The sequence below is a fragment of the Filicampus tigris genome, chromosome 13 (genome assembly GCF_054856515.1).
Source record: "Filicampus tigris isolate MCC_2025a chromosome 13, RoL_Ftig_1.0, whole genome shotgun sequence".
Classification (NCBI taxonomy): domain Eukaryota; kingdom Metazoa; phylum Chordata; class Actinopteri; order Syngnathiformes; family Syngnathidae; genus Filicampus; species Filicampus tigris.
The window spans coordinates 13,190,233-13,218,226 of record NC_141229.1 but is presented as its reverse complement, the minus strand read 5'-3'; the positions used below and the strand labels follow the sequence as shown (position 1 = coordinate 13,218,226).

The following is a 27,994-nucleotide window of genomic DNA, read 5'->3' as shown; positions in this document are numbered from 1 at the left end:
CACCCCGAACTGGTCGCCAGCCAGTCGCAGGGCACACATAGACACTGTCACTGAGCGGGAATCGATCCCACGCTGCCCGCACACAACTCAGGCGTGTGTACCACTAAAGAAATAATTTAATAATTTAAAATAAAAAACAGGGAGGCACGGTGGGCGACTGGTTAGCACGTCCGCCTCACAGTTCGGAGGTCGTGGGTTCGATCCCGGCCCCGGCCTTCCTGTGTGGAGTTTGCATGTTCTCTCCGTGCCTGCGTGGGTTTTCTACGGGTACTCCGGTTTCCTCCCACATTCCAAAAACATGCATGGTAAGTTGATTGGACTCTCTAAATTGCCCCTAGGTGTGATTGTGAGTGCGGATGTTTGTCTCTGTGTGCCCTGCAATTGGCTGGCAACCAATTCAGGGTGTCCCCCACCTACTGCCCAAAGACAGCTGGGATAGGCTCCAGCACGCCCCGCGACCCTTGTGAGAAGAAGCGGTATAGATAATGGATGGATGGAAAATAAAAAACATTTTTTTTTTAAGTACATATAGTTTTCATGAATCTCACTGGGTGGGCAGTCTGTCAATCTGGGTGGGCCTGTGCACACCCAGGCCCACCTATGGCTCCGCCCCTGCCCACAGTATATTTCTTTTGATTGGGATAATATATGATAGAGACATAAACGACTTCACACATTGGATTCAGATCATCATGTTAAATGTGCATTGCTGCCAAATGCACAAACTGGATAGATTATATTTTATATTGAAATGCTGCCTATTCTGACCCTGCACACAGACAATTTTTTATCATAAATCTGACAGGGATTTTAAAGAAAAGACAATATTTTTTCACTGCATCAAGGTGTGATTTCCTGTAAAAACGATCGGATTACATGAAATTTTAGGTAACTGTGAGAGTCTTCACCATCCTAAACACCTGTTAAAGTTTAGTCAAGAAAAGTGACTTGCAACAGAGCGTGACGCTCAGAGGAGTTCCTCTGCCCACTCTGCAGTGCATTTAATGACATGCCGGCCACAGTGCAGCCTGCCTCCCGCCCACAGACAAGCTGCGTCTGAATGTTGCCTGTTGCTTGTGTCACGTCCATTGACGAGTGTGTGTATGTGTGTGTGTATGCGTGTGTGTAGGTGTGCGTATGCGTGTGCGCGCGCAGCGTGCCGCTAAGATCACCGGTGAGGCGAGCACAGTGATCAGATGCTCCCAACGAGGAGGACGCAGATGGACAGCTTAGTGCAGCCTCTCGTCGCCCAGTACCTCGCCATGGGCTGTCAATCAAAAGACAACAACAAAAGTGAAAGTATTGCCACGGACGACAAGGGGAAAGACGATGCGTAAGTGTCACAGTAATATTTTACCCTTTTCATTGAATGCTTCCTCAACATGTTGCTGTCACCAGTTCTGTATATTTACCTAGTTTTTACTCATGCATACTTTGTCAATATATATGCTCTTATCTTAAAACAAAATAAAAGTAACACTAATGTAAATTAGAAGCACAAAAATTAAGAAATGTTGCTTTTTGCCCTAAATGAAAAAAAATATTATTTGCCGGTCAGCCATGAAGCTGAAGCTGAAGTGGATGTCCGTAATTAAGTGGTATTTCCCACAGTTAAAGGAAGGAAATGAGAACAATGCACACTATCTCATGGGAGTTCCTTTAAACAGAAGCCATCTTTTGTACTTTACATGTTGTGTGATGGATGCTGTGCTTTAGTTTGGCAGTTGTGGCAAAAAGTAGTCTCACTCTTTATTTAAAGGGGAATTAAAACCAAAGTGTCAAAATGTGGTTAAATTTGAAATGTGCATAACTTCTCTATCAGATGCTGTAAATCTTCAAAGCAGATATTTATTGTAAAAACAATAAATAAATAAAAAAAACATTTAAAACATCACATCTGCATTAGTGTACCGGTACTTGCATAAAGGGGGCCGTCATTTTTAGGTATTTTTCCTTTTGCATGAGTGTCAATTTCTGAGAATGTGAATTCATGAGAATTTGTATTTGCATTGCATTGGACAACCATACACAACAAGTAGATATTCAGAAACAACAAACTACATATATACATATACATATATATATATATATATATATATATATATATATATATATATATATATATATATATATATATATATATATATATATATATATATATATATATATATATATATATATATATATATATACACGCATATTTTTTGGGGCCAAATCCTTGCATCTCTATGGCGTATTCTCACTAAGGTCACGGGTGAGCTGCAGCCTATCCCATTTTACGTTGAGCAAGTGACAAATGATAGTTATATTCACAATTAATCTAATAGTCCCTTATCATCATTATGAGCCCTGAAAATGGAGGTATTCCACATAAAATGGTTCTAATTCCAAAATGGCAAATGCCATATTTTTGTGAAACCTCTCAAATTAAATCAAAATGTCTACACTTGATTGCTATCATTCAAATCCATTACGTTATTGTCCGAATACATTTGGAGCCACCTGTATGTGTTGTGAAATGGGCGGTTATAAATCCTTCCACATAGAAAAACGTTATCTCATTAACAATCCTGTGTTGGTATATTTACTGAAAGGAGAGGGACTCCAGGATGTGGCCCCAGGTCTAGAGTGTCCCCTCCAGGACGTCCTCAAAGGTTCCACAAGCCGATTCAGGTCCAGACCCCAATGGGGAAACCCACGGTGTCAGTGGGCCATCTCGCCAAGGGGGCCAGCTGGGAGGAGCTCATCCAAGCTTGTTTGCAGGCCTTTGGTAAGCTTTATCTGGCCTTCCTTAACACGTTTTTATGTTTGGCTGGATGTCGAGTGGATTTCAAAAGTCTGAACACTTCTGTTGCTGAGTTTGAATATGATTGGTCAATTTTGAAGTTATAAGTTGTTTATTTTTACCTCCCCTCTTGAAAAAGAAATAAATTCAATTGAGTTGTAGAGGTTTTGGGTCACTGGTCAATGGTGGAAAAATTTTGAATTGATTTGTCTTGCTCTCATTTTTTTCCCATCACAAAAGCCTGGCACTTCAACATGTGTGTGTAGATTTTTAATATCAGCCCTACTTTTCAAATCAACATTTATTTCAATGAATTGTTGTTAATGTTGGTTTCTCTAATTGTTTGTTGATTTCCAGTCATCCTTACAGAAATCTGTATATAGATTGCGGTGGTTTTTGTATGTTGCAGATGTTGATGAAATGTGTTTGCTTTATCTTGGGGAGGGGGGGGGGTGCTTACGACAGCACAGCTGGTTGGTTGAGTAGGTTGGATCAATCAAGCCAACATAATTGGCTTCATTAAGTTGTCAGGAGAGCTTTCTGAGTTTTGGTGATTATATCTCTGGAAAAAGAAGCTTTCAAAGTGCTGTTGCCCTGGTTACGCAAATGGAGCAATAGGGGAGGCGTTACAATGGACTGCTCATAAAAGGGCATCCCATAAAGAGTATTCGTCAGTGGAGAGCTAGAACCAGGTGTAAGTTTATATTGTCACATGAATTATCAGTATGTGTGTGAGGTTTTAAAGAGTATTTGAAAGTATGAACCACAAATTGCAAAAAGTAGGCCTTTTAAAGCGGTTAAAGGGAAGTTAACCCGAACATATTTTTTTCAAGAATATGTTCTATGCAAACCCACTAGTTGAAACAAAGCATTCTGATAAATATTGTGTTTGTAGAATAAGAGTTAATCCACCCGTTTTTAGCCATCTCTGGGGGCGGCCATCTTATCACTTCTGTCGACTGAAAATGACATCACAACTGCTCAGAGTTCAGGTAGCGATCAATCAAGGCTCACCTGTTTTCTGAAGCTGAGCTGTGAACCCTGAGCACTTGTGATGTCATCTTCAGTTGACAGAAATGACAAAATGGCCGCCCCCTGAGATGGCTGAAAAGGGGTGGATTTTGCTGCTTTACTCATATTCCACAAACGCAATATTAATCAGAATGCCATGTTTCAATTAGTGGGCCTGCTGGGAACATATTCTTGGAAAAAAATGTGTTTGGGTTGATTTCCGCTTTAAAGGTATTGAAAAATGAAAGAAATGTTGGAGGCAGCAAAATTTGTTGTATTGTTCTAGAATTTGTAGTTCTATGAATATCAATATCTGTGGATTAAAAATACTTAAATTTGTAGATTAAGAAATAGTTGGTAGGTATTAAAAAAGGTATTAAATGATTTGTCTAAATTCCTAGAAAAGGATTATAATGGCAATTGCAGTGTACCTCAATATTTTGCCCACGGTAATTATTATAACGCCATACACCGCTAATAATAACCAATATTATACAAAAAACAACCATCATGATACATTAGGATATTTTTAGTTCACTGGTGGTATGGTTCACTCACCTAACTCACACTGCACAAGGGCTGCAACTAACAATTATTTTGATAATTGATTATTTTGTCGATTAATGAATGCATTGGATAAAAAAAATGTTTTAATGACCATCCCTTTTGAAAAACAGGACATTATTTTTAATTGACAGTGCAGAAATACACAAACATAAATTTATGATGTTTCAGTCACTGGTTTGGAACAAATCGGAAAAAAGACAAAACTGTTGATCATTGTTTTCTAAAGGTTAATGCAAAAGTTTTATTTAAAATCAACACAAAGATAGATCAGTCTGCTTTCATGGAGAACTACAGAAGTGAGATATTTCCTGTTGGGAAGCTGAAATTCAGAGGATTTGGACAATTTCAAATGAAAAAGGTATCTAAACGATTTATTAATCATTATAAAAAATAAAAATAGATTAATGTGATTATCAATAAATTGCCTGTTAATCGAATAATCCTTAAACCCATTCAGTCCCCACTCCGTGTCAGTGTAGCTCTTAGTGTGAACAGCTGTGTGTCTTTGTATGTGTGCCTTGTGATTTAGTGGTGACCAGTTCAGGGCGGAGTCACCCAAACTCTTTGTGACCGACAGTAGGATATTTATTTTTATTTTATTTTTTTTAAATGGACGGACAGAACTAAAAACATTCCGCTTTAATGAAACAAATTGAAAAAAGCAGCAATTCACATCACATTAAAAATGTCAGTCTTATCATAAATCTGCACATAATTGATATTCTGTCCCACCCTAGTCAGTAGGGTTTGACACTGTTGTTATTGTGCGCCATGTGCCCACATCACATAGGGACCCCTAAGGTCAGTGAGCTCCATCTGTTCTTCAAATATTAGTGTGTATGTAAGAGTTATTTGAAGGGTGACCCAATGGTACCTTCAGGCTCAGCTAAGCCCAAAGGTCAACTCTCCACACCGCGTCGCTCACATGGTGACCGGCCTTTGAAGAATACACCGCTGGTGATGCGTCGATCAATAGCACCTGACATCATTGTCCATCGATTTCGAGACCTCACTTCATTTTGTGCTTCGAGTGGTTTGTAATACCTCAACCAGATTTACCATTAAAGGAAAATGTATTAGGCATTTTTGGTGCTTTAATAGGATGTCTTGGACATGCTTTTTTATAAAAAACATATTATATAGCATGCTTTAAACACCGTATTTCTTGTTGTGCTTAAACCCTGTTGAGATGTATAATGTAAACATTACCTTATATAATCCGTACTTGGCCAATGGCAAGTACGGATTTCATTACCATGATGTTGAAGGTTGGAACTGCGGGTTTTAACTAGTAAGCGTTTTCTTCTTGCGCGAGTAGAGCCCAGGCTGTGGAAAAAATGTGAACGCCTGTCAGGAAAATAAAAGCATTTTCACTTGCGAAGACCGTTCCTACACTATGCCCCGCGATGTATGGACACGAGCAATCAAGTATGTGCCACTTTTCAGAAACCAAAACTGTTAGCTAACACTCATCTCTGCATCAAACAAAACTCATTGCAGCTCTGCTTACCTTTGGGCTTTGACATGACACCTGGGTGTCACACCTATGGGGCATGAGTGTTTCTGCATGATTGTGTATCCCTCCATGATAACGTTTCAGATATTATAGTAGTGTTGCTTTAAGGTGGCTCTGGATCTTCACCCAACCAAGCTGATCATCTAATTGATGGAGAAACTTGTAGGCGGTTAATATGTAGGCTATCAAAGTAGAAAATGTACTTTTAAATTGTTTAATTTGTGGGTTCTCTGCGGTGCAGCCAACTGGAAATGCGGAAAACTGTTCTGCCCCTCTGTGGGACCGCTCAGTTACCAAGAACAAAAGATTTACTTGGTTGTTTAATTTCTAAGTAGCTGGGTGGAGAAGCACTATAGAGACACAACTATTTGTTGACAATTCAACCAGTTCAAGGTAAACACCACCTCTTTTCCAAAGTCAGCTGGGATAGGCTCCAGCTCACCCATGACCTAAGGACAAGCGGTACAGAAAATGAATGGGTGGATGTTGAAGAGGCTTAACTGCTTGACTTGGTTTTTATCTTCTGTTGTATTGTGTTTATTCTGGTGTTACTTTAGTTACAAAACATGTATTGCAACATACTGCATATTGGTTGGCCATGTAATATGTTCAAGTCAGTTGAGGAGTTTCATTGGGATGAAAGTAATGTTTTGCTACTTCTTCTGACAATTACAGTACAGTCTAACTCTGTTTCCGCAGAATCAATTACTTACTAAGTACTTTTCGCTGTTATATAATAGGGATCGACCGATTATCGGCCGGGTCGTTTATCGACGCCGATATTCGGCATTTTGATGGATATCAGTATCTGCCTTTTTTTAAAATCTGATGGCCGATAATAAATCAACTTAAAACTGTGTTAACTTCAAACTTGTTTAAATTTTCAGTTAACTTTATTAGAGATTCTACTGACCCTGGGAACACTCTGCACCTTTTGGTTTTGTTTGAAATCAAAACAAAGATAAGTGAAATTTTAACATTTCTGTCATTTTGAAATTTTGGAGAACTATAGGGAGCAATTGTTTAAGTTTTCATGTATCTTTTGAAGACATGCTGATGACCCTGGGAGCTCCTTGAACTTTGTTAGAATTTTACAACAAAGATGCATATTGTCAAAAATATATAATAATAAAAAACATCAATATTGCGCAAATCTGAAAAAAAAGCACTTCAACAAAGTTAAGAGTTTTAATTTGTTTTATTTTTTCATGCCAATATTTTCCTTTTTACTGAAAATGAATATCGGCTCCAAATATCGGTTATCGGCCCCCTTGACTCCTAATAATCAGTATGGGCCCTGAAAAAAACATCGGTCTGTCTCTATTATATAATATACTGGAGAGGTTCACTAAATATGTAAGGACACTAGGCCGGCCTTAACAGGCAACTAGTGCACCCAAAAAGAAGTCAACAATGAAGTTAATGTGGTCAAATGCTCATTCCTTTTCATGAGTGTCCATTTTAATCCTATAAGAAATTACATTTTCACAGGCACATACATCATATTTGTAACCCCGAGTTCTTTATCCGAACACAGAATGCCTCCCTTAACGATTTCAAAGGAAAACCATCGCGTCTGATAACATCTTCCAAAACAAGGAAAAGTGACACACAGATTTGGAGTATGCCGATGAGTGTCTCAGATAACCTTAAAAGCAGCCCGCTAGTCTGGTGTGCAGTTCCACCAGCGTGGGCGTCTTTCCTAATTTTCCAGGCTCCAACAGATAGTCCAGAGGGGATTTACACCAACAATTAACCCTGTGCTGGTAGGTTTAGTGCTTTGGAGGTTGTGAAAACAAGGATGGGGTAATTGTTTACGTTGGGTGGGGTCATCCCTTCCTGTTGTGCATTTATGCCTTTATGGGTCTCACTTTGCAGCTTGTAGTGGGTATAGAAATTGGTAAATAATAAGCCAATGCGCTTGAATGGAACGGAATAGCGAAAATGCACAATGTTGTGAACTTGTCAGGCCGCTGGCTTAAGCAGGTAATGACTGAGTGGCACGAACAGAAACACTGCCCAAGCAGGATATGAGGGCTGGAGTGCCGCTGGAGAGGCTGGTTGCTTACAGATAACACAGATTGGAAAATGTGTTGCCATGGTGTGCAAAGTCTATCCAAGGTGATAAAAGTGTGTCCAATCACCCGATGGCCTTAAATTCTCGAGAGGAACTACTCGACAGAACCATGTATGAAGCGCATGCTCTTGAAATGTTCATCTTATTGTGATGCATTTTGTCATCTTGTCCACCATCAAGCGTCTTTCCTCTCTGTGTAAACACTTCACTGCGGCATGCAGCGGCGGTTTTTCTCTGAAGATAAATGGTCAGGAAAAGCATTGCTTGCTCTGAAATTGGAGCTCAGTACTAGTGTTGTGTGGTTTTGCACCTTTTCTTGCACATTTTGTCTTTTTTCATCCTTTGTATCTGTCTCGAGTCAATAGAGGAAGTGATTCAGTATAAATTGGAGGAACAGAAAATGTTGTGGAGACGCATATATGTCAGAAGTCCGCACAGTTACAAAGGTCAATGGACCATATGACATCATTTGTTAGAGTGTGTCCATCAGTGGTTTCCCCTCATTGTAAAGGGATGGTGATTGTTTGCATAGATGCCAATGATATCACTCAAATCACCCGGTTACAACGCTCTCGTGTTGTGTTATTCCTGTTTTGTCAGTACATGAATACATTTCGTTATTTCCAGATCAAATCAATATCAGTTGATAATTAATACCTAATAAAATCATTTCAAATGTTGTCTTCAAGTATATAATAATATGTTCTATGTGCCTCCACTGGTCTAAACACAGCATTCTGATTAATATTGCATTTGTGGCATATGAGTTAAGCAGCAAAATCCACCCCTTTTTAGCCATCTCAGGCGGCAGCCATTTTGTCACAATCTCTCGACTGAAAATGACATCACAATTGCTCAGGGCTCAGGCAACAACCAATCACAGCTCACCTGTTTTCTGAGGCTCAGCCATGATTGGTTGATATTTTGTCCTAAAACAGCACATTATATTAGTAAAATAGTATGATTATGTTATTAATCAGTGTGTTCTCTATTAAATGTGGGACCTTGGAACTTAAATACAAAACAATCCACGAGGCTGTGCAATGAGTCTTCCCCAATTAGACATTTTGGAAGTATAATGTTGTACTGTACAGGTAGGCTAATATTTTAAGTATATTTGTAGCCTTAAATTGTCATGTTAATGCCAAAATGTTAAACAAGTCACTGTTGTTTATAGTGTCATTGTCCTTTGAATGTTAATGTTTTCTAGTGATATGTGCCTTTCATTTTTTTGTTGAACCCTCTATTAGATCGTTTGGCTTATCAGGCTACACACTGAAGGAACAGCTGATACAAAACTGTCTTGTTCAGGCCCTTGAAGGTTGTTCCACTTTTGGATGATGCATGTTTGGTTGGAGTCTGAGTTGTATGACGTTTGAACTGTTCAAGTTCCAAGGATCCACTTTAACTAAAATAATATGCTTGTTTTCTGCTGTTGAAAACCTTTTGCTAGCCTATTAATGTCTAGTGGCTTTATCTGGCTGTTCCGCTCTTATCATCAGCTCCTATCAAACAAACAGACTTTTTCACACTACATTTGGAACGCTTTGCTGATAGCACAATTTAACACGGAGAACTGACAGCTACTGTGCGCCTCCACTTCATGTAAATGACTGTGCTTGTGCAGCCTTGCACCTTTTAATCCAGATGTGGTGAATCACACATATTCTGCCTTGGTGAAACAAGGGTGATCATGAGTCACTCGTGATGGTTTTATTCTGAGGCTATAACTTGACATTTTGTATCAAGCAATATCTCGACATTGCCGCACTCAGGTGTATTGTTTTTATCCCTCTACAGATTCAGATGGTAACGTATGTGAGCGGAGCCACTTGTTGAACATCACCCTGACCATGCATCGCCTCCTCATCTCCTCCAGTGATCTGCTGGATAAAATCACCGATTTATATCCTTCAGCAACCAGACCGAACGGGATTATTGATATCACAGATACATTTGTAGGCATTCTGAGTCGTGTGCTGCTGCCCGTATTTGGTTGTCAAGAGCGACTGCCAATCTCCTGCTTGGCTTACACTTCTAGCTCGCCTGCGTTAAATGAGAAAAGCACATTTGGTTTTGATTTGCCTGCATTTCTGTGAAAATGTCTTGGTTCACCACCAACTTTCTTGTTTTCATTTTGGGGGTTTGATATGGGTATATTTGGAGGCTACGTTTACAAGGGCACATTTATTCGGATTAAATGCCTGATCGGAATAAAAGTGCTTCATGTGCACGCCTCATTCTGAATATTACGACTACGATCGACTAATATTACGATCATGCCCATTCCCATCAAGATTTTATTCCGAACGACAGAGCTAGTTTATGCCGATTGGTAATCCGATCGGCACACATGGAAACATGATATTTCAACATTTTGCAACAAACCGTCTTTACTGCACCTGCATGCAACGTTGTTATAGGCGTTCCTGTTAAACCCGGAAGCTAGTCGATATTAATTTAGTTACCGGTATTGTAATAATTTATTAAATTATTAATTTCCACAAACATGAAAGAACTCAAGCTGTAAACTAATGAGGGCTATTATAAGAGCAGCCGCTTGCTGGTGCGATTTACATGTGACCCGATTAGTCGACTAATTGCAACTACTTTTGGTAATTAGTCGACTAGCAAAATAATCGTTTGTCGTAGCCCAAGTGCGAACAAAGCACGTCTTCTTGCACATCATGTGTTGTGACTGGCATGGAGGGCTTTCGGTCTTGGCTTCCATACAGGAAACAGCGGTGGCATCACAAAGCCTCTCAGAGGAGCGCACCGGCTTAGCGAGCAGCCTTGTGGTTTCAGGTGTTAATTACCTCTGTTTCTTTCAAACACATGGACACACACGCACAGGCGTCCTCTTCAACTATATATAAACACTTCTGTAGCTTAAAAAGGCGCCTGCTCGCACAAACCACGTCAGAGCGCACAATACAAAATGTCCCTCTGCTATTTTTAACCCTCTCATTCGGAACCCAGGCCCCAGAAGGATCCATCAAATAGATTGAGAGAGTGTGTTATGATCAGGGAGGAGACACGGGGGCCATTAACAGCCTTCACCATCGCAGTCCGGCCCAGGGATTGCGTGGGCGCTTCTTCTGCTCCCATGACGCCATTAGCCTTTTTATGTGCATCACTTCAAGATGATTCCTGCCAAATGAGAGCCTTCGTGTCAGTCCATTTATTTATGAGGGCTGACTCTCACATCGCACCTTGTCTTGATCGCCTTTTTGTGTGGCCGCTCCATCCATACTAAGCCCTGCAAGATAACTTTAGCAAACTTCCCTCAGGTATTATAAATAAATACTGAGAAATACAGCTACCAATCCAAAATGTCAGAGAACATCATGATCCTAGCATGCCATCACCTTTGTCCTGGGTTCTCTATTTCCTTGGGTGCTATTTTGTTGTTCATATATAGTGGATTATCAATATATCCCAGCATTGCTCACTAGCGCATCTACTATTGTTTAGAACAGCACCACCTTGCTCTGGTGTGTAACATCGCACCTTATTTGATTCATTTTATTATTTGTATTACTTTTTACGGTATTTATTTCCTCAAATTTCTAGTTCTGCTCTTTGCAAATCATTTCATTATTTTGTACTTGATTTCATTTTTTTGTATTTGCACGGTGTTACTTGTTTTATTTCCTCAAATTTCTAGTTCTGCTCTTTGCAAATCATTTCATTATTTTGTACTTGATTTCATTTTTTTGTATTTGCACGGTGTTACTTGTTTTGCACTTTTTTTGTATTACATCAAAGGAGTAGCATTATTACAATAAAAGTTATTCAGTTCTATTCTATTCAAGTCTGTTACACTATGACATAATTTAACATAATTCTGTTTCATCCCAAGTTAGGCCCAGAAGTATTTGGACAATGATAGTCTTCTTGATTGTGTATTTATACCATACTATGGTGGTACTATTGAAGCGCAAACCTCAGATTTAATTGAAGATTTATTATAATTATTGTTATATTGTATGTAGTATACATATACAGTAATTATTATGAATTCGTATATAATAAATAACTAAAATGTATTTTTTGTTATTTGAAGAGTTTTTTTTGTTTTTTTGTATTTCAACAAAGTGATCCATAAAGACATATTTTCTAAATCCTTGGCAGTGAATGACTCCCTCTAGAAGTTAACATTAGAACTACTGGTTTGTAAAGGAAAAACATTTATAAAAACTCAGTCATTATCCAAATACTTTGGAACTTAATGGTTTAGTTTGCAGTTTTAAAACCAAGAGCAAGATTTGAACATAGCTTCGTCAGGTTAAACTGACAGTTTTAGCCAATATGGCAAAAAGTGATTGTTGTTTTCGTCAACTCCTTTAACTGTGTGATTTTCAACTTTTATGTTTATATCACAGAACCAATGCATGTTTGGCCTCAAAAAAATATCACAACTAGTTTAAACTTACATTTTATTCTTAAATTACGTTCTATTCTCTTGAAAAATAGTGATGGTGTTACACATTTGCAAAACATTTGGAAATTGCATTTTTTTTTTCATAAACCACAATAATGTTAATGCTTGGTTCTTCAGCTTTGTGTGTTTGCTTTGTCTGTATTCTACAGTGATTCACTGAGTGGTGCTCACCAATTTGGTTTCAAGCAGGTGCCTCCTACATTGGTGAATGTCGCGTTGGTGAGCCCTGGTGCCAATAAATCACATGTTGCTCATGAGCATTTCGTCACCAGTCACCATCCTTAACTATAACCTTTACATTTAAAAGTGCCATGGACAATGAGCAGCCAGCGGAGTGCCAGAGAATATGTTATCTCATCAGGTTTGTTCATTCATCGGATATTGATATTAACAGTCTTTACTTCCTTTGCTTTGTCAGCAATGCACACTGTCCTCTCTGACTTCCAGGCATTGGATTCAGGAATTCTGGATGATGTTCAGGTTGCACCACAGCTTGTCAGACAGCTTGGACCAGCTCCGGGAGCTGATCAGGGAGCAGGGACAGGAGCATCTCTGCTCTCTGCTAGAAACCAAATGGATGTAAGTGTTAATGCGTGACCAGCTGTCAACTGAGAGGTCTGAACACGACTCCCATATCGGCCGGGAAAAAACTGAATGCAGTCACGATTATAAAAAGTTTGCAGTGTAACTTGTCATGTAGCATCACATGCAGTGCGCAGTTGCTGTGATGCATCAAATCTGTCAAATTACGAGAACCTCAGGTGCTGTCATCAGGTCAATCCACACATTTTCAACTGGTTAAGGTCTTGGCTCAGGCTGGTCCCTTCCATCCATTCATTTTTATTTTTATTGTTTATATTTTCTGGTCATTTTTTTTTTTCAAAACTGCTACACAACAGCTTTCTGTTGAAGGAGATAAGGCATTTTGGAATGTCCTCGGCCCTGTATTCCACTACGTGACCATTGTCTGACCACCTCAAAGTTCACTGATGCCATCCCAACACAGCCAGTACAAATGTCATAAATAAATACGATGAAATCAACATATAAATAATCAATATGTTGTGTTTTATCCCCTTAAATGGATCAATTATAATTGATCTTTGGACTGCACTGCACACATTTTATTTGCTCGTTAGGTTTAATACTTCCAGAAAGGCCTTGAATAAGATATAAAGCCCAGAAAATGCAAATGGTAAGATTCTGTTAGATTTAATTTGGGGGGGGGGGGTGCACAACATGTAAAAAAGTAACTGCACATAATGTGAATAGTTTCTTAAAGGCTTATATCAGTGCAGGTTCTGGCATGCAGGGCCACTAAAACATGGCTCATGTTTTGGCACGACGGGAAGTTGTCGTGACCTCGGGTCATTTTATAGGTTTCCAATCGTACACTTGTGCTGAAACGCCAGATCGGCACTCACATTGCCCATTGCGAATGTGGTGTTGCCATTGTGTGTTCTAGAAACGAGCGGGACTGGTCGTGGAAGGCCAGCCAGAAGATCAAAGCCAACAGCAGTAAAAAGAGGAAGGTATCTCTTCTATTCGACCACTTGGAGCCCATTGAACTGGCCGAGCATCTCACCTTCCTGGAATTTAAATCATTTTGCAGGATTTCCGTGAGTGTTCTCGCAAAACAACATAAATGACTTTGGTGCAATGGTGATTTGTGTATTTGGCATGCATGCAAGGTGCATATTTCCTCCCAAAGGAAATGCCTAGTCGGTTGCGTTCACCTCTTAACTCTCTGCTCTCACCGCCAGTTTATAGACTACCAGAATTACATCCGCAACTGCTGCATGAAGGACATCCCCGTGATGGAGCGTTCCATTGCCCTGTGCAATGGGGTCTCCCAGTGGGTGCAGCTGATGGTGCTCAGCAGGCCAACAGCTCAGCTTAGAGCTGAGGTTTTCACCAAGTTCATCCATGTGGCGCAGGTAGAGTTTCAGTCAATCACGCCACTGCTAGTCTGAGCATTCTGACTCCATTAAGATATGTACTATATATATTGTACTATATATACAGCATATATACCTATATATATATATATATATATATATATATATATATATATATATATATATATATAGCCGTCCATTCCAAACTTGAAATGCTACTGCATTGAATTTTTCTAGAAATGTCACACTCCTTAGCTATTCCCTATTTGTCATATTAATGAACTTCAGAAAATGGTTAGGCGTAATCTACAACCAAAGCAGCACTTCATTGGGGCGGGCCTGCTAACCTGCACTGGTTCGTACCATTAAATCACCAGCCGGCTGCTGAGCACAAAGCCCGTGGGGTATGGAAACAAATTTCACACCATCATTCTCCAGTGACAGCAGGAATTAGAGAGCTGAGAAGAGATGGGAAAGTGCTTTGGGTTAAAAAAAAAAAAAAAAAAAAAAGGAAGGGAAAAAAAGAGTGTGAAAAAGTAACAACAATTTAAGTGGTTTACGTAACTGCAGTTTCGTGTTTTATATAACCAGACCTACTTGAAACATGTATCTATCATCACTGCAAACTACAACCACAATCGTGAATGTATTGTTACATTACTCTCACTCTGACCATCTAAACTGATTTTTATTATTTTTTTCTATTGGATCTCAATGGATTGTGCAGTGTCAATTGAATGACCTTGTCTGTGTTTGTGTGCGTTCACCAGGGTTTACACCTCATGCACAACTATAACACGCTAATGGCGGTGGTGGGAGGGCTTTGTCACAGCTCCATATCCAGACTGAAGGACACTACCTCCCATGTACCCAGTGAGGTCATCAAGGTAATGAATAATCACAAGGCGTAAGCGAGGCAAAAGCGAGGCGTAAGCGAGGCGTAAGCGAACGATGCACCCGCTTAGGCCCCGTAGTTGTATTGAGTGAGAGCAAACTAACGTTACATAACATAAAAAAAGTTAAATGTTTGATTCAAGAATTTATTTAGATGAATATTTCATCAGATGTACATTTTAAGACTTAATGTTTTAGCTTTGTTTGTTTTTAAAACAAATTAATCCAAATTCTTTTTACAATATTCTGTTGCAGTTTCTTTAAGCAATGAATAAACCAAATGACACTTTTACAAGAAATGCATGATACACTGGTTTATTTTTTGTTACTTTTAGCAGGCCTAGATGATATTCTGTACCTGTATCCCAATTGCTGCTTGGTTACTTGGAATGTTGTGTAAAACAACTCCAGTCTGCTGTTGAATTTTTAATTTATTGTACTCATTTTACTGTAATCCCGGAAATTCAACAATGAATGATCAATGTACATAATTATTGGAAAAAATAAAGCACCCAAACAAACTTGGTGCCCCATGGAGGCATGGGTCGTCTCTGAAAATACACTTACAAGCATTCCATATGTATTGGAGAGTGTTGAAGGGGAGTAAAAATGTCCTTTTTTTTTTTCTCCTCAGGTGTTAAATGAAATGACAGATCTGCTTTCCTCATGCAGAAACTTTGATAACTATAGACAAGCATACAACAAGTGTACAGGTTTTAAAATCCCCATCCTGGGCGTGCACCTGAAAGACCTCATTTCAGTGAACGAAGCCATGCCGGGCTATGTGGAAGACAAAGTCAACGTGCAGAAGCTGCAGGCCCTCTACAGCCATATCAATGAGCTGATGCAACTCCAGCAGATCCCTCCCAAGCTGGACGCCAACAAGGACTTGGTCCACCTCCTGACGGTATAGTAACCCCCTACCCCCCTACCAACTCTCTCTCTCATTTGTGTGATTCACCACATTATTCTACCACAGATGTAGATGACTGTGTTCCAGCTTGGGCAGCCATGATTGGTCGACTAGTCACAATTACGTCGACAACCAAATCTGTCGACGGTTAATTTAATAGTTAACGCGTCATTTATCTTTTTATAGTTGTGTTGATGTTTATTAATTTATTTGATGCTTTGGTTTCCTCTGCTGCTCCTGCTAGCCTGTCTGTGATCCGCAGGCACGATGATGCGGGTCATCCGTGATGTACACAGAAGCACTTGTGGCTAATGCAGCGTCGTGGCTAACCGATGTTAGAAATAGAGTCTGAAAGTTAGAGAACATTTGACCCAAATACTTAATGTGATTCAAAGCTGCCTTTCATGGCAGCATGGCGGTGGTACACAAGCATCTGAAAAGGAAGAACAGTGTGGCTAATGCCTGATTCCATTTCTGACAAGGGGACAGTCGTGCCTCGAAGCTAGCCGTAGTTAGCACACAGGTTGCGGTGTGCGTTTGATGTAAACGTAAATGATGTCATGTTTGGGTATGCTAATATATTATAGTGACTACTATGGATTGCAGTGTCAGTGAACTCACATTTATTAGCAACCAAAACAGGGTACACATGCTCACCCGCTTGCTCTCGTTGTCACAGTCGTGAAAAGGGTAGACACAAACCCTCAATGGCAACACGCCTTCAATTTAAGTTGCATCATCATTTAAGATTTACACAATCAGGATATTGGAGCGGCCACCTATCAGCAACTTTGAAAAAACGGTAGCCAGTCCGATAAGCTGATGGACCAATCTATCTAATCTATTTAAACAGCTTGTTTGTTTACTGTACAGTCGACCCACACTATTCGTGGGGAATTAGAACCGTACCGTTCCACGAATAGCCATAATTATTTTTGGCTAACTTTCTTTATCAGAAAACATATATTAAGTGACATCAACAGCGCATGAAAGTACGAATAGCTTAAATTTGCACATAATTGACACCCAGTGTATTTAATGCATTGGGAAAATTGATAACATAATCTTATCTTCTTAAAAATTCCCCCCAAAACACTGATAAGCAGTCATTATATAGAAACGAATTAATAATGAATAAAAATGAACAGAAAAAAATTGGCTTTTTCTTTAATGTCTTATTCTGTGGATCCAACCAATGACGTCATTGATCCGTCGCCAAATTTTGACATTACAGTATAACCAATCACAGATTTTGCATAAAATGCAAAACATCAGCCGAGCCGATCCAACCGATCAGATCTGTGTATAGTCTACCATCATTTATAAAATGTCGGGAATGCTGCTGGAAGTTGCAAAGTTTATTAAAAGTCAAATGTCCTTTCATTTTAATTAACTTTATTATTCATTTGTTTACCTTCAAGAATTCAAGCTGTGAGCTAATGGTTCTTATACAAGAGCATCTGCTCGCTGCTGCGATACGCTGCGATTTACATATGATCCAATTAGTCGACTAATTACGACTACAATCGGCGGCAAGTTGACTAGCAAAATAATCATTTGCGGCTAGCGTAGTTCCAGCATGTGGTTTGTCTGCATGCACGTGGGTGCGACGAGAGTCTAGGATCCATGAGTGCGTGGGTGACAAACTGAGTGTGAACGAGAGTGAATTCAAATTGAAGCGCTGTACTTGTGTGTGTCATCCTTGCGGTGCTTTACATGAATACAGTAGGTCCTTGAAAATCTGCTCTTCTATCAGTGACCTCTCTCTCTTTCTCTCTCTCTCTCTCTCTCTCTCTCTCTCTCTCTCTCTTCTAACTCTTTCTCTCGCTCTTTTCATGCAGCTCTCCTTGGACCTTTACTACACAGAGGATGAAATCTACGAACTGTCTTATGCCCGGGAGCCCAAGAACTGTAAAGCCCCTGTGAGTGATGGAGCCACTTCACACCCACAAGTCTTAGCTGCATATATCCATGGTCACAACATTGGACAAACTAATACCAAAAAAAAAATGGTGTCTTTTCAAAAATCACACTGTCAGAGAAATATGCTGATTACTGTGGATGTAGTTAGCAGTTGTGTAGAACTGAACTGCATCATACTAAGAGCCATCTGATAATTTGGTTATACCACTTAGCTTGCACACTAACAGTCATACCCCCGGAGGCTCACAAAAAATAAAAATTCAAACCGGTAACAATTAGTGTTATTGTACCACTCCATTATGAGTAAGGGACTTTTCGGGATAATGAGGTTACAGGTCAACGCAAGGCTGTGGAATTGTGTGCACGTCTGCACGATGAGTGTGCAGCAAATTATTGACACCTCATAAATCACACCTCTGTCTGTGATTAGTTGTTTAGTAGTTTCTTGTATATCGAAGTAGAGATACAAGAGGTTGGCAGAGAGAGTGTAGGTGTATTTAATGTTATGGCCTGTAAGTTTATTTTGCTAAATCTTTTTGTCCCCACATTAACTCAGAGTATGACACTTTGCAGAGAGCTAAATGTGAAGTGTCCGCTTCAGTTATGAGTTAACCAATCCAACTATCTAACTGAACACTATTATCAGGTTGTAAATAGAATCTAAATAGAATAAGATTTAAGATAATAGATAAGATAATAAGAATAAGATCTAAATAGAATCTTATACATGTTTTTTTTAGATGAGCAGTATTCTATCTTAGTGAAGTTGCTTTGATGGCAGATTTTGGGTAGCGCCAAGCTTATAAATAGTAGATATACATCATTTCTTATTCTAAAGGTATTTGAATACTTCTGATTAAAGCAATTTCATGCAAATCGATGCAAGTAGGTGATGAGAACTGTAAATCCTCAAATAGCAGGCTCCGCTTATATATATAATAGTTGCCCTGCCTCAATTAGTTGCCAGGTGCATCATCCACATGAACAAATAAATTGCTCTCCCCAAATAGATGCCTTCTTTTTTCTGCATTAGATTAAAAAAAACACTAATGTTCTGACAGCTGCATCCTAACACAAACACTTGTACCATTAGATGCCTTCTTCAAATAAACAAGTGTACCTGTCTGCAGTTGAGTAAACAAAACACCTCCTTTTACTGTTTGAGGGAATACGGTTTTAACCAAATATGCTTATTCACTTATCGAGACTTATTTCTCAACTATGAATTCATTTTCCATCAGCCAGCAACCCCATCTAGACCTCCAGTGGTTGTCGACTGGGTATCGGGAGTGGCTCCTAAACCAGATCCTCGAACCATTAGCAAACATGTGCAGAGAATGGTGGACGTAAGTCTTTGCTATTTTACATGTTTTTTTTGTTTTTTTTTTGTTTTTTGGGCATAAAGCAGGTGATGGGCAACTTAAATGCAACTTAAAAGGGGGCCGCAATTTTTCATCAATGCTACTGGGGGCGCCCAAATAGGACCACACACTTCCTAATCAGATGTATGACAAAAATGCTATTCTAGATCTGGACAAAATATGTGCTTTTAATATATTTTTGATAATACATTCCTCAATTAATGTATAAAATATCCACTATTCTATCCCAACAACAAAAGGTTTGAAGCAAATAACAATACAACCACATACTGTAATTTTTTTTCCAGTGCAAAGGGCTTTCATAACAATTACCATTCAAGGACGGCACAAAACTGCTGAACACAAAACCAACATTAAATGCAAGAAGTCATTTTGTACATTTAATAATATATATATATATATATATATATATATATATATATATATATATATATATATATATATATATATATATATATATATATATATATATATATATATATATATATATATATATATATATTATGTGTGCGTGTGTGTGTGTGGGTGTTTGTGTGTGTGTGTATGTATGGGCCACCCAATTACCCATCCCTGGCATAAAGAGCATGGTGATCATATTAACAGCCTGCTGTTCATTCATTGTCGAGCGACTACGTTGTTTCCCTCTTGTCCTCCACAGTCCGTGTTTAAGAACTACGATCATGACGAGAACGGCTTCATTTCTCAAGAGGACTTTGAGAAAATTGCCGCCAGCTTCCCCTTTTCTTTCTGTGTCATGGACAAAGACAAGTGAGTGTTCGGCGGGTCACGCACTCATTTGCAGCTGCAGGGGAGAGCAAAGTGGTATTTGTAGTGAAGTGAAGTGCGGTAACAGGAAGCGTCAAGTAGCTGCACAACTAACCATAACCACACCGCTTTCTAGTCTATTTTTTTGCCTGTGGACCCACTTAATGTGCGATGTTCACAGACCACGCAAAATCATGCAATCCCTAGCAAAAACTGTCAACGTAAGTAGTGTGGGGTGTTTCATTTGTAATACAGTAGTCGCATTTTTCACATGTTTCTGCAGAGAAGGACTTGTCAGCAGAGATGAGATCACTGCCTATTTCATGCGGGCCAGTGTCATATGCTCCAAACTTGGCCTGGGCTTTGTTCATAACTTTCAGGAGACCACTTACATGAAGCCCACCTTTTGCGACAACTGCTCTGGATTTGTAAGTGACCAGATGAGCCAACGCACAATATAAAAAAGGAAAAAAATTCATCTCTTTAATGCCGGCTGTTGACGATACTGTATGTTCTTCCCAGCTGTGGGGTGTCATCAAGCAAGGCTACAGATGCAAAGGTAACTGTTTCGATGTTCGTCATACATTGTCTCCTCAGGGTGGGAGCAGAAAATCCTTTTTCGTTTTTTCTCACAATACATAAAAGTAACAGCCTCAGCATTATGACCACCTGCACAACCACCTCCAGCTGTTTTACATGCATTCTATCGATTGTGCCATCGATTAATCGAATAAATTACTTTGCATTAAAGTGCATTACAAAACCATTTTCTTCTGATTGCTGTTTATTAACCAATTATTGTTATTTTTTTGGTATAGTGATTAAAAAAAACTTGTAAACAATTAAGCAATATCACATGAGAGGGATTGATGGACTCTGGAAGGGGGGATTCCCCCATCTGTGGTCTCAAGGTTTCTCATTTCTCCCCAGAAGGGTTTTCTGAGTTTTTCCTTGCCCTCCTGGGGGTTAAGATCAGGGGATGTTGTTTATATGCTGTTAGATATGGGCATGTGAAGCCCTTTGAGACCTTCCTGTGAGTAAGGGCTATAGAAATAAATTCCACTTGGCTTTTGAAACTTATTCAGTTACTGCTTCGGTCATTGTTTTCCAAAGTAAAAGCAAATGTTTGCTAATGTCTTAAACAATGTCTTTAAATGATTACTCGATTATTAACCCTTTCATGCATAGTGGTTACTACAGCGGACAGCTATTTAAAAGTTGCTTTCACCTATATTAATTCATCTGAAGTTTAAAAAAATATTTTTAACCCTTTCGTGCATTAATTATGATTTAATGTTATTATTTAAAATATAAATATATTTTTTTAGTTTAATTAATGTAGGCGAAAGCAACTTTTAAATAGCTGTCCACTGTAGTGACCACTTTGCATGAAAGAGTTAAAATAGTTGTCAGTTCCTTTGATAATTGATTGGTTGTCAATTAATCGATTAATTTTGACACCAAGTCGCCAACCGATGCAACTTTAGTTTAACAGACAAGAACAACATTCCGCGCATTCTTGGTACATAACTGGAACAAGACTTGGGCCACGACGATGACATTTCGCAAGATGACGAGGACATAAGAACAGACAAGAACACCAATTGAGAAACGGTTAAGGTTTCCCCTCCTGCAAAAACATCTCAGAAAGTGAGGCTCAGAGATTGATGACTTAGGATACAAAGGCAGACAGCTAAACATTAGTTCCCCGTGCTTCCGCATAGATTCAATGCAATTCCAAATCATTTCGTTCGATCACGTTTCTATCGAAACCTGGTTGATCTGGTTGAACGCCTTTTATCGTGCGCAAACATGCATACAGTATGTTAATGTTTGGAGCTTATACTGATGCAATACATTACGGCATCATATTGATAGCTGGTTACCCCATTGAGTTCGAAGCACAATCATTGTATTATTACCACTCTGACTGTGTAAATCAAACCTGAGCGTTATTGAATATTTAGAAGCAAAACTCTTGTATTGGATCTCTTTCTGAAATATTGTCAGCTGTATGCGTTTTTCCCCCTCGCATGTTACTCGCTAGACCTGTGTCAGTTATTTGTTCTTCAAAGTGAGCGTGCAAAGGTCTGAGGGGTGCGTTTGCAGCAGAGATTCAAAGAGCGATGAGTTCCTGTTCTGACTTTGCGCTGCCTTCTCACAGACTGCGGAATGAACTGCCACAAGCTGTGTAAGGACCAGGTGGCCTTTGAGTGCAAGAAGAACACCAAAGTGAACAACAACTACACCACCGACAGTCCCACGCCCAGTTCCACGCCTGTTACCATGGGAACCTCGGAGGGTGGGTCAGGGCACTACACTCAAACCGTCATGTTATCAGTCTACAGCCAAATAATAGAACTGGATTATGAGGGCATAGGAAGTATAGGAAGTTTCTATGAAATGGGCCATCTGGTAGCTTCGCAGAATATTTTCTCAAATGTCCTTGAAATAGTGACGGAATCTCATTTACATATTTTCCTTTTTTCTTTTTTTTTTTTTTTTTAAAAGAAAAGTGTTGAAAAGGTTTTAGAGCTCTTGCATGCTCTGGGTGGGTGGTTTCCCTGCAGCTGTCTTTCATTTACCGTAAAAGTGAGCAGGCTGCCCACCTGCGACAAGAAATCTGCATTATTCAGCTGCAGGTTAGACTTTAAAAAAACTGTGATGGTGTATTTTGACACTTCATCTGAATCATTTTGTTTTGTATTCATAACCTCCCCCAAAGACCACAATGTTTTCTGAGTGTGTGCGCGTCTGTGCGCGTGTGTGTGTGTGTGTAGTTTAAAAATAACTTCATCCATGGGCTTTCAAAGTGTGAGACAGTGAGCCTCCTATCCAAATAAAACATGATCCTACTTCAATCCTATTTTAATTCAAATCATTTTTAAACACATCAGTGTGTTTGACGTCAAAATAATCAATTCTGTCCACACCAGCTGTGCATAGTGCTGTGTTTTCTATTGCCACTTCAGCATCTTATCTGGATCCTTTTCTTACCTGCCCAGGTAAACAAGGTTATTTTCCGGAGTTTTCCTCTAACCCAAACTCTGTCTCATTGATCACTTTAAGAACGCACACACACAAAATTCCATTTAACCAAGCCCCCAGACTAACTTTTTTTTACTAGGAGCACAGTGAAATTTTAGGGGCAAGTCGACTTAAGAAGTAAATATTCACTCAACTCATTTTCACTATATTACTGACAAAGTGTGGATCAGAAGTTTGTCGGCACCAAAAAAAAATCAATAATCTTGGTTTGGACTTTCCCGTGAGAACTTTGCATGTTATCCCCTGGTTGTGTGTGTTTTCTCTCCATTCCAAATACATGCATGTTCATTGAAAATTCTAAATTGTCCATCGGTTTGAATGCAGTGAAGCACCTAGCTGTGGCGCCATAAATATACCACCAACTACGAGGCCTAGTATCATTTCAATTTTTTTTTACATTACTCTTAAAAATAAATTGCTTCCAGACTATTTCATTTAAAAAAAAAGGCACCAGAAGTCCACAGGTTGATGCACCAAAAGGGAAGACTCTCCATAACCTCCACTAACAGCCCAGGCTTAACTTAGCTCCTCCCCATCAAGCAAAGCACGTGTTTCACTTAAACATTCTTTCTTGACACAACTTTCCTGTTTAGACAGGGCTTTGGCAGCATCTTGTGGAATCTTAGAGCACTTTAGAAAGAGCAGAAAGATCACAAATATATGAATTTTTCATTGAATCGCTGAGGATAGGTTCCATAAGAAAAAATGAGAATTGTGAACTGTGAATTGGCTGTTGAACCCAAAATTATTCATACACAGGATACAAGAAAGGGATAATGGACTTTCCCATAATCGAAATTATTCCGACCAGTACTTGTAAAGGCATTTCAAATATTTTAAAGTAGGCTATATTCGATTAGAAGGCTCTAGGATCAATAGATTTCCCATAAACTGACCAATAAGATCAAAGTAACACTTAGAACTTAGAAACTAACTTAGAAAATGGGAAAAAAAAAAAAAAAGGAACATAGCAAATATGTGTTTTGGGAGAGTGGGAGAAAGTACCCACAGATAACTCACACAAGCACAGCGACAACATGGAAACTGCATCCCTATTACCTACAATATCACTTTGTGGCAATAATACCATCATGCTGCTACCGTCTCACTGTTTCCACTTTAGGTTCGGACGAGTGTCCTTTCCAGTACCCGCCTGATGACTGGAGTCCAGAATCTCCAGTCACCTCTCATTTGAGACTAGACAGGGTTCACAGCGCCACTCAGACCGAGTGTCCGCCGCTGTCCCCTGATGCCGCTCGCCCTCACCCCTCTCTGCTCGTCCCGGCGGCATCCGCTCCCTCGACAACATGTCCCAACCCGCTGCACCAGAGGAAACAGCGCCACTGTGCCAAGTGGGAGAACCGAATTTCCGTCGTACAGAAGTGTCGAGAGCCAGAAGAAGACAACAAATCCAACGTTGAAGCCCTGCAATCAGTAATTGTCACATTTTTTCTCAATGGTACTTGAACGCATCACACTTCATAATTTTCTGTTTTTTTGTTGTTTATCCTTTTTAAATCAGGAGAACGAGAGGCTCCAAAAAGCTAACGATACACTATACAGGAAGTTGAAGGAGGCCGAGCAGGAAGTGGATATGTTAAAGACGCTCCTGAAGAAGCACACGCTCCATCCTGTGGAGGAGGAGGAATCCTATTAGACACATCAAGTACATACAGTGTTATCAGACCAGCATTTCAACATTTAACATGGAGGATAATGCTCATGGCCAGTCAGGTTGTTTTGAGAAGCAACAAGGGTATTACGATATTTTGTTTTTGGATTAAACATCATCAACACAGAATGTAGTCAATTATAAGTACATTCAACAAATACATATAAGCAATTCAAAATTCAATTAGACATTTTCCAGTGAAACCTCCAATGATGAACAGAAGCAGCTCTGTGTGGCTGGTTGACTTCCAACTTGTTCTACTTTCCCATATGGAATTAGTGTCATTAAAGTGTAATGCGAATTAGCCGTTGTCAAATCCTTAATTAACTGGACAGGTAACGTTTTCAGTCATATTCGAACTGTTTTCTAACTGTCTCAGACGCATAGAGAGAAGTTAACCATGGTGAAATAAAACTAAAAGCTACTTTCCCTTTGAAAACATTTGACAGGCAGACCAGGAAATTGTTTGCGGAGTGATACTGTCACCTAGTGCCGGTTGCCTGAATGAATACAAACTTCTGATATTAAATTATGATTAATATTATTGCTGATGCGGCACGGTGGGCGACTGGTTAGCACGTCCGCCTCACAGTTCAGAAGTCGTGGGTTCGATCCCGGCTCCGGCCTCCCTGTGTGGAGTTTGCATGTTCTCCCCGTGCCTGCGTGGGTTTTCTCCGGGCACTCCGGTTTCCTCCCACATTCCAAAAACATGCATGGTAAGTTGATTGGATACTCTAAATTGCCCCTAGGTGTGATTGTGAGTGCGGATGTTTGTCTCTGTGTGCCCTGCGATTGGCTGGCAACCAGTTCAGGGTGTCCCACGCCTACTGCCCAAAGACAGCTGGGATAGGCTCCAGCACGCCCCGCGACCCTTGTGAGGAGAAGCGGTACAGATAATGGATGGATGGATTATTGCTGATATTGTACTGAGCAGTCAAGCCCCTTTCCTAAAGTATGTATGAGTCCCTTTCTGCTTCGATGGTTATTCCCCTTAGAAACTGAGGATGGACAAATGCTTGTCCAAAAATTAATATCTTGGCATTGAGCTCTTATTTTTTAGGCAAGTTTAAGTGCAAAATCGATAGTTTGTCTTCGTTTTAGGAAATGAAGAGTGTACAACAGGCAACCGTTACAATTTTAACTGTCTGAATTAATATGCTCTAAAAACAGTGATGGTATTTTTTTTTTTTACACGAGCGGATGTTTGAATGCTGTTGGAAAATGCATTAACCCCCAAGTATTATGTATATCTGACGCATGTCTGTCAAAATGTTATTTTCCACAAAAAAAACAATCCGACCTGGGATGTGACATTACGAATGTTTCACTGCTCCTACGTAACTATAACCCGAAGTTATCTCAAGTCTGAATGCACCATTTCACTAATCAACACTAATGCAGTAGTAAAGACAATTATCGTTTTTTGTTTTTTTTTTAATGATAAACACATCTAGGCCACTGATAAAACACTCCAATGAAAATCCAAACGCTGCAAACCGAGTGTGCCTTCTTGTACCACATGAAGACATCTTACGTTGTCTGTAGTGTCATTCAAGTGCCGTTCAACTTTGGAGGTTCCACTGTACATGTTTTTTAAGAGGGAAAAAATCAGGAGAAAATCAAATTGTCAGATACGATTGGTATCAAATTATGTACATTAAAGGCATACACTGTAAATGGAGTAGAGAAAAACTGAGTGCCATAATGTAGAATGAAAAACAAAATATTAATGTTCAATCATATTTTGGGAATCATGTGCCTATGGAATATGAACAGCATGATAATGTAAAGAAAAAGGTGTCAAACTCCGGTCCTTGAGGGCCACTATTTTGCTCATCTGCAGACAGAAGCCTGTTAACAATCTTGGTTATTTGAAGCAGGTGTGTTTAAGGAGGGAAGTATCTCAAATATGCAGGATAGTGGCCCTCGAGGACCGTAGTTTGACATTTGTGGTGTAATTGGGTCATAAAAGCAGCAGAATGACCCCTAATTACCTACTTGTACTTCATCTTTTTATTGTGTGAAGCACTACACAGTTCATATGAAGCGTGAAATTATAATTTTTTTGTACTTTAGTACTTACTGTTAGATTTTTATTTATATTTTTTGCTTATCTGTGCACAACATATCGCTATACATTTGTTTTATATTTTTATGGTCAGTGTTGTAAATGGAAATTGTGGTGTTTGTTTTTATTGACACTGCCACAATCATAGTTAAGTTACCTACCTGCTCATATGTCACGTCAGTACAGTATTGTGAGTTTTTTTGTTAAAAATAAATGCTGTGCATTCGATGTAAAAAGCATTACTTGTGTTACTCCATTTCATCAATTGGGGGCACTAGAGTCTCACAAAATCCTAGGCTGTATTCATCCCAGCAGTTGTGGTCTGCTTTCCAACAAACCCTGTCAATTTTAGTGGAATAGTTACTTAAAAAGGGAAACACACACACGGTACCCAGGTCCCAAATGATGTACTTTTTGGTCTTTGGCATGTAGTCAATGTGTACATTCCTTCAGCAGGTATTCATCCCATAAACTAGCGAAAGCTCTCATTGAGAGTCATTGTGTGTACATTTCTTTCAATGTCGTGTGCAGAATTGCCTCGGAGGTGTATAGCTGCGCCTCCAAAGTCTGGAGCGCCACTGACAGCTCATTTAGTTCCATTTGAATGAGAAAGAGGGAAATAACACTGGCCCGAGTCCAGCGGGCTGCATCCACACTAATACTGAATAGTTTCCAATATTATGCTGGCTGGAAGGAGGCTGAGTGTCTTTTAAAAACATCTTTAAAAGGCTCTTACGCCATGCTGAAGATGAGAATTTAGTGGACACAATGACAATTCCATCAGTTGAAATTCAATATACAACCCACAACCTAGACAAGCCATTATGGTTTAGGCAGAAGGACATATGTGAAATGCCGCATTATAAAGCAGCCAACAGTCTGCCTAATTACAGAGACAGACAAAGGATTTATCACCCTGCCTTCAGTTTTAAGAGAAACCTCCTGTTTAACACCCCGAAAGCGGAACCATTTGGAGTCATACCAAAGCATCTTTGGTAAAAAAAAAAATATTCCTTAAAAGTCAATTAAAA

At 39.4% G+C, this 27,994-nt stretch overlaps 1 protein-coding gene across 3 annotated transcripts; it reads left to right on the top strand.

Moving 5' to 3' along the window:
* The first annotated feature begins 1,066 nt into the window (after nucleotides 1-1,066).
* LOC147137648 (RAS guanyl-releasing protein 1-like) lies at nucleotides 1,067-27,202 on the top strand. Of its 3 annotated transcripts, XM_086049966.1 has the most exons (17): nucleotides 1,067-1,333; nucleotides 2,595-2,770; nucleotides 9,757-9,864; nucleotides 12,701-12,761; nucleotides 12,848-12,979; nucleotides 13,866-14,019; nucleotides 14,164-14,337; nucleotides 15,069-15,185; nucleotides 15,827-16,099; nucleotides 17,947-18,027; nucleotides 19,270-19,374; nucleotides 20,069-20,178; nucleotides 20,459-20,603; nucleotides 20,698-20,734; nucleotides 22,340-22,477; nucleotides 24,347-24,657; nucleotides 24,746-27,202. In XM_086049966.1, exons 1-17 carry the CDS (start codon nucleotides 1,197-1,199, stop codon nucleotides 24,878-24,880), a joined length of 2,394 nt encoding a protein of 797 aa, XP_085906092.1. In that variant the 5' UTR covers nucleotides 1,067-1,196; the 3' UTR covers nucleotides 24,881-27,202. The 3 variants fall into 3 exon arrangements, with proteins under 3 accessions (XP_085906092.1, XP_085906093.1, XP_085906094.1); XM_086049967.1 differs by lacking the exons at nucleotides 1,067-1,333; nucleotides 2,595-2,770; nucleotides 9,757-9,864 and adding exons at nucleotides 10,070-10,761; nucleotides 12,550-12,619 and having other exon boundaries at nucleotides 12,708-12,761; XM_086049968.1 differs by lacking the exons at nucleotides 1,067-1,333; nucleotides 2,595-2,770; nucleotides 9,757-9,864 and adding an exon at nucleotides 10,070-12,604 and having other exon boundaries at nucleotides 12,708-12,761.
* The last annotated feature ends 792 nt before the right edge of the window (nucleotides 27,203-27,994 follow it).

What these genes read in the sequence shown, in the direction of transcription:
- LOC147137648 (XM_086049966.1), top strand. Translation starts at nt 1,197, where the DNA reads ATGCTCCCAACGAGGAGGACGCAGATGGACAGCTTAGTGCAGCCTCTC. An exon ending in AGCTTGTTTGCAGGCCTTTG is followed by an intron (nt 2,771 to 9,756) that starts GTAAGCTTTATC and finishes ATCCCTCTACAG; the next exon opens with ATTCAGATGGTAACGTATGT. An exon ending in CTGCTAGAAACCAAATGGAT is followed by an intron (nt 12,980 to 13,865) that starts GTAAGTGTTAAT and finishes TGTGTGTTCTAG; the next exon opens with AAACGAGCGGGACTGGTCGT.